Below are 6,341 nucleotides of genomic sequence, written 5' to 3'. Positions count from 1 at the left end.
TTTAAGAGACCGAAAGAGTGAAAAACAATGCACTTAAAGCCTTAAAGTACAAATTTATCAGTTTACTTCTTAGAAGAATAGAGAATAGAATAGAATGCCTTTATTGTCATTATACAGGATGTACAATGAGATTGGAGGGCCACTCCTGTTCATTGCCATGTAACAGAAAATCAAACTCTCTAAAATAAAAATATTATAATCTAGTATAATCAATATAATCAAGAGATATACAGAAATAAACAATGTGTAAAATATGCAAAAAATAGAATGTATAAAAATATATACATACATACCTACATTGGTGCATCTGTACATTGTAAGAAAAGTAAATGCGTGTATACATATAATAATGAAGATGATGAATATTGCACTTGGTGAATGAATATTGCACTAGTGAATGAATACTGGATATTACACAATATAGGAATGTTAGATATTGTTCAGTATGAATAATATAATATTGCACAGAGATGTGGGTGTTGCACAGTTACGGTGGGTGAGTGTGTGAGTTCAGGGTGGTGATTGCTCTGGCGAAGAAACTGTTCTTGAGTCTGTTTGTTCTGGCTTTGATGCACCTGTAGCGCCTGCCAGAGGGCAGCAGGTCAAACAGGTCAAAGCCAGGGTGTGAGCTGTCCTTGATGATGTTCCTGGCTCTGCTGATGCAGCGGGAGGTGTAGATGTCCATCAGGGAGGGAAGAGGGCAGCCAACGATTCTTTGTGCTGTCTTGACTACCCTCTGAAGCCTGACCCTGTCTGCCTCAGTGCAGCTGCCGTACCATACTGTGATACAGTATGTCAGCAGGCTCTCAATGGATGAGCGGTAGAAGGTCAGCAGCAGGTTTGAGTCCAAGTTGTTCTTCCTGAGGACCCTCAGGAAGTGAAGTCGCTGCTGAGCCTTCTTGATAACAGCTGTGATGTTATCTGACCAAGAGAGATCAGCAGAGATGAGGACACCGAGAAACCTGAAGGTGTGGACCCTCTCCACACGCTCGCCGTTGATGTAGAGGGGAGCTGGGTCTGTCCTGTGCTTCCTGAAGTCGATGATGATCTCTTTGGTTTTCATGGTGTTCAGTACCAGGTTGTTCTCTGAACACCAGGCTGTCAACTTCAGGACCTCCTCTCTGTAAGCTGCCTCATCTCCCTTTGAGATGAGTCCGACCACTGTGGTGTCGTCAGCAAATTTGACGATGAGGTTGTTATTGTGGGCCGGACTGCAGTCATGGGTGTAGAGGCAGTACAGGAGGGGGCTCAGCACACAGCCCTGTGGGGAGCCAGTGCTCAGTGTGTGGGTGGAGGAGAGATGGGGGCCAAGTCTCACAGTCTGGGGCCGGTTGGTTAAGAAGTCCTTGATCCAGGAACATGTGAGAGGGGGGAGGAAGTGTTTACTTCCTTAAAGCAGTCAAAGACCAGCATGCCAGTCTGTCTAGGGTTCTTCTGCCATTGTATGTTGAACTTCAGCTCAGATGATAAATGATTACGCTGTGAAAGTTGAGCAGGAAAGCAGAACAAAAAATTAAATCCACAGAAGGAGCCATGTATAGAGTAGATGATCTGAATAGATTTTGCAGCACCGTGTTGCAAAACCTGTCCATCATTCTTAAAATATTTGTACATGTCATAGCTAAGAATTAATAAAAAAAGAAATGCTATATGTTTCAAATGCAATGATCTCCTTTTTAAGAAGCTGTAAGAACACCAACAACTGTAGTAGAGATTTAGAAAGGAAAAACTCAAAAGCTTTTCTTTGCCATTTATTTATTTATGGTTCAGCTCTAAAACAAAAAATCATAGTGCTTTTGATTAGAAGTGGCATGCTAGCGTGCATTTTCTATAATTCTTCAGTTAAAAAAAGATTTATATATTCTAAATTCAAAAGACACTTTATTGCAAGGTAAGGGCACAATAGTTTGCACAGAAAAAAGGAACAAACTTCCCATTAATAATTGTGAGATATTGACATATCTCACAAAGGATGTTTTTAAATATAAAAAATGAAAAATATAATGTATACATAAAAATAAAAATCTATTCAAAACCTCTTTAATATCAGACTGTATCACATGCTCAATTTTATTGCTGTTTTGCTGGTCAGTTTGAAAAAGAATCTAAAAAGTGTTCTTCATTTGGTATTTGGAACAGGAACTAATAACAATTATTATCATGTTTGCCTTTTATCTGAAGAATCCTCAGAGTTTCAGTGTGTAACTTTGACCTTGATGTGACTGCTAAGGAGACACTAGAGAAACAGACACCCTATACAGGTCAGTTTAGTTTTTCAGACTTTTGTTTTCCAGTGATGGCATGAATAAAGACATTTGGCTGTCATTTCAAAAGCACTGTTGGCTTTTTAATTCAAGTTGAGAGTCAGCAGTTCATTCTTTCATTGTCAAATTCAGCATCGGGTATTCTTTATCGTGTTATATTTTGTTTGTACAATTAAGGCTATTTATTACTAATATGTAATTTTATGTAATAAAGGGCTAACATTAGCCCTGCAACAGTCTGGTAACCTTTCTAGGGTGTACCTAGCTGCTCTCCCAGCCCATCCACAATCCTGAATTGAAAGTTTTATCAAACATTTTTCTTGTTTTTATTTTGTAAAAATATTGCAGCAATTTCACAGCAGTTGGTCGTATCAGTAATGGGCAGCAGGAGGAGGAGTACAGAGCACCAGTGGATGATTTTAGGGAGTTTTCTGGAAGGAATCTCCTGCTTCTGAATGTTATAATAATTTTACAACAATGTGAATATGACAAAAGAGATAATGATCGACTTCAGAAAGAACAGGATGCTGATGTACTATAGCGGAATACAGTCATCAACAGCAGGCTGAACTAGAATATAAAAAAAGGGTCCAAACAGGCTCTTTTTTCCATGGAAGAAGTCAGTTTGCTCATATGGAATGTATATCTCTGAGGCTATTAAGTGTCTTTTTTTGAGAAAAAAACAAGCCTGACATTCAGTTAGCAAGAAATGGTTTTAGTTAAACCAGTCCAAAATGCTTAATTGATTCAATAAAAAGATGACATTAGAGATTTGGGACTTGTTTTTTTTTTGTTTGTTTTTTTTTTTTTTAAAGTCTTATCCCTGTTTTTCCTCAGAGGTTTTAAATGAGTGCTTCATGGCAGTTTAGGCTGCTCTAAAAACTGCAAAAGTCCACCATGAATCATTTATTTCAGACATTACTCTGATGCTTGGTGTCTTTTTATTGATTCAATTAAACATTTTGGACTGGTTTAACTAAAACCACTTTTTGCTAACTTGGCTTGGTTTCCTCTCAAAAAAGGAAACTTAAAGGACTAAAATTAAAGCCATTATTATTAATACAAAAACTATACAGTGAATTTGGAGCTAAAACTTCATTCTTTTAATTTAACTGTTAAAAGAAATGATTTTGATGATTATTAGGATACTGGTAGAAATTATTGTACATTTAATTTCAAAGTGATTACAGGCTACAATTTCACTGATAAGTGGATCAAAACAAACTCTGAGCAGCATCACATTTCTACGAGTGTCAGTATGAACCCACAACCATTCCTGGTTGAGCCACAAAACCAGCTGGAGGTGGTTGTGCAGGCACCATCATAACTGGTGGCTGAGCAACTGGAATAGGCTGCAGGTTGATAACAGGGTTATTCTGTATGTTGATGACAGTCGGGGTTTTCTTGCGATGCTTTAACTCTCGATGCATCTGACACCAGGAGCACAAGGCACAGAAACAGGAAACTGCAATGTCCTTACAGAGAGACCCCTGCAGAAAGACAATACAAACATGACTTCATTTTTTTTCTGTCCACCTATAGTTCAGAGCATGCCATTGTCTCATGCTTCATACCTTGATGCCATATCTGTTTCGCATGGCAGCCCTTACAGACAAGGCTGCAGGAGGAACACAAATAGGTATCCCAAAGATTGCTGATGCAGCAGAAATGAATATATCACATAAGGGGAGACAGTTGTTCTCTCCAAAACCTCGTGAAACAGTGCAGGCAAGGCAGGGGCCGCACCAGAAACCATAGCAGCCTGAAAAACACACAAATTGGGCAACAACATGGTTAATAACTCTCACAAGATTACAGCCTGACTAATGAGAAAAAAAAAATTAATCCTTAAAGTTAATATTGGCTTCTTACAAGTATTCACTTCCTCAAAGCAGTCAAAGAGACCAGCGTCCCAGTCTATCAAGGGTTTTTCCTCCATCGTATGTTGAACTTCAGACACAGAACAATTACGCTGTTGAAGTAAAACAAATGCACATGAGTAAGAAGGCTTCTGCTGTACAGCATGTTCATACTGGAGATAATCTGATTAGATTTTGGAGCACCTTGTTGCAAAACCTGTCCCTGAGAGACCTCAAATTCTTAAAATATTTCTAAGTGTTCTTTACCAATGACATTTTTTTAATGCTACTTAAATAGTAGAGTATTTTTCTCTAAAAACAGAAAAATCTCAAAAGCTTTCTATTGCCATAATTTATGTTTTCACTCTAAAAGTTTATAGTGCCTTTGATTAAAAATAGCATCTTTTTCATGTTAAATAAACACAAAAATGTCCATTATTCTTCAGTTTACAGTAATTAAAGTTATGCATCCTTAAATCAAAAGGCACTTCATAATGCGAGTTAAAGACACTACAGCATTACACAGAAAAAAATAACAACCAAACATCCTACGAGTAAGAATTTAGTTATTGCAGGAGTATGATCAACATGTCTCAAAAAGGACGGTTTGGTTAGTAGTGAAAGTCTGAATTTATGGTTCAGGTATTTCAGTTTAAACTGTCCTCTACAACAAAGAACTTACAATCTGGAGCCCTGCGTGAGATTTACTGTTACAAGTTTTCAGTATAGAATCTATATGATAAACAGAAAACATACACCCATCTCTTTCTAAAAATGTATCAGTTTGATACAGTTAAATACATTTGACTCTTTTGTTATATTTTATCACATCTCCTGCAGGTGTATAATCCAAAATCACACATCAGACTATAAAGAAAGGCACTAAAGGTTAACTGTATAGATGATGTAGAATTGCTTGTAGAAAACTGGAAGGTCTTACCTGGTCTTGCTGGACACCCTCAGTGCACCTGCAACACTGAATAAATGAAAGGATGCACCTTGGATTAGGAGTGGCATAGAGTTGCCACTGGCTCGAGACAAAAAATGCTGCAAAACCTGAAACAATAAGAATAGAGAAAGGAAATCTGTTATGTTTTTAATTATACTGTATAATTTAAAATTATAGTTTTGATTGCATCTGAGAAAATTTTAAACATACAAGGAAATACACGACATCTCATGTTAAAAACAAGTTAGTAAAATGCATTTATATAGCACCTTTCTTGATAAAGATTACAAAGTGTTTCACAACAATCAAAGGGAAACAGTAACACATACAAACCATTAGTTAAAAGCAAGCCTGCACAAAGGCTTGAGGTGCTTCTTAAAAGATTCAGTACAGTCTGCAGATGCAGATAAAGGTAGTGCATTCCAAAGTTTAGGAGCTGCAACCTTGAATGCACAGTCTACTTCAGTTTAGAGCGAGGAACCACCAACAGATTTTAGTCAGAAGACCTCAGTAATCATGTAATCAGTAATCAGAATCTTTATTGTCATTGTACACAGAAGTTGCACAACGAAATTTAAAATGCATTCCTTTTCTAGGTGCCTCAGACAATAAATAATAAAATAATAAAAATATGAGTTGTCTGTGAGTTAAGTCAGAGCGTAAGAGCTCCCTAATGTACACAGACATTTGACTGCGCAGAGCTCTGAAAGTGATCACCAAGATCTTAAACTGAAGCGTGATCTTTACAGGGAGCCAAAGATGAGGCAAACAAGAGGCTGCATTAACAAGACACAAAAAATGAGCACCATAATGAACCATATAAGTGCAGATGTTCGGCAGAGCCTACCGATCATATACCCAAAGAACAGGAAGATCATCGTAGACTGGTAAGCATACCGGCATCTAAACAAAAGCAAAAACAACAGGCAATCTACCAGCAGTGACGGCAAAGCCAAACACAGGCACCATCCTCCTCCTCCCAAAAACATATATAAGCAACATAAAAGTAAAAAAAATTTTTTTTTAACTTTTTTGTCAGATTGTGTCACAAGTTTAATTTTATTGTTGTTCTACTGGTCAATTAAAAACGAAAACCAGTAAAGTGGTCTTCAGTTGGTATTTGGAACTGGAATAGGAACTGATATTATCATCATCATCATCATGTTTATCTTTTATATGAAGAATCCTCAAAGTTTCAGTCTGTGGCTTTGTAAGTGTGTAAGCTGTGACTGTAAAGCTAATATAATTACAACTGTGATAAACTGTAAT

The 6,341-nt window shown here is 37.2% G+C and overlaps 1 protein-coding gene across 1 annotated transcript; it reads right to left on the bottom strand.

The window, feature by feature from the left end:
• Positions 1–3,216: 3,216 nt before the first annotated feature.
• On the bottom strand, positions 3,217–5,971 carry LOC115779546 (protein PLANT CADMIUM RESISTANCE 9-like). Its single transcript, XM_030728270.1, has 5 exons — positions 5,920–5,971; positions 5,064–5,179; positions 4,137–4,236; positions 3,839–4,026; positions 3,217–3,754 (listed from the first exon to the last, which is right to left on the bottom strand). Exons 1-5 carry the CDS (start codon positions 5,948–5,950, stop codon positions 3,518–3,520), a joined length of 672 nt encoding a protein of 223 aa, XP_030584130.1. The 5' UTR covers positions 5,951–5,971; the 3' UTR covers positions 3,217–3,517.
• Between the last annotated feature and the right edge of the window lie 370 nt (positions 5,972–6,341).

Source organism: Archocentrus centrarchus, chromosome 4, assembly GCF_007364275.1.
Source record: "Archocentrus centrarchus isolate MPI-CPG fArcCen1 chromosome 4, fArcCen1, whole genome shotgun sequence".
NCBI classification, from domain to species: Eukaryota; Metazoa; Chordata; class Actinopteri; order Cichliformes; family Cichlidae; genus Archocentrus; species Archocentrus centrarchus.
This window is presented reverse-complemented; position numbering and strand designations above follow the sequence as displayed.

Excerpts from the sequence above, each read along its gene's own strand:
- LOC115779546 (XM_030728270.1), bottom strand. The coding sequence starts at position 5,950 with ATGATCTTCCTGTTCTTTGGGTATATGATCG. Across the intron at positions 4,027-4,136 it reads CTTTGAGGAAGTGAATACTT|GCTGCTATGGTTTCTGGTGC; the intron begins GTAAGAAGCCAA and ends TGTGTTTTTCAG. Across the intron at positions 3,755-3,838 it reads GAAACAGATATGGCATCAAG|GGGTCTCTCTGTAAGGACAT; the intron begins GTATGAAGCATG and ends GTCTTTCTGCAG.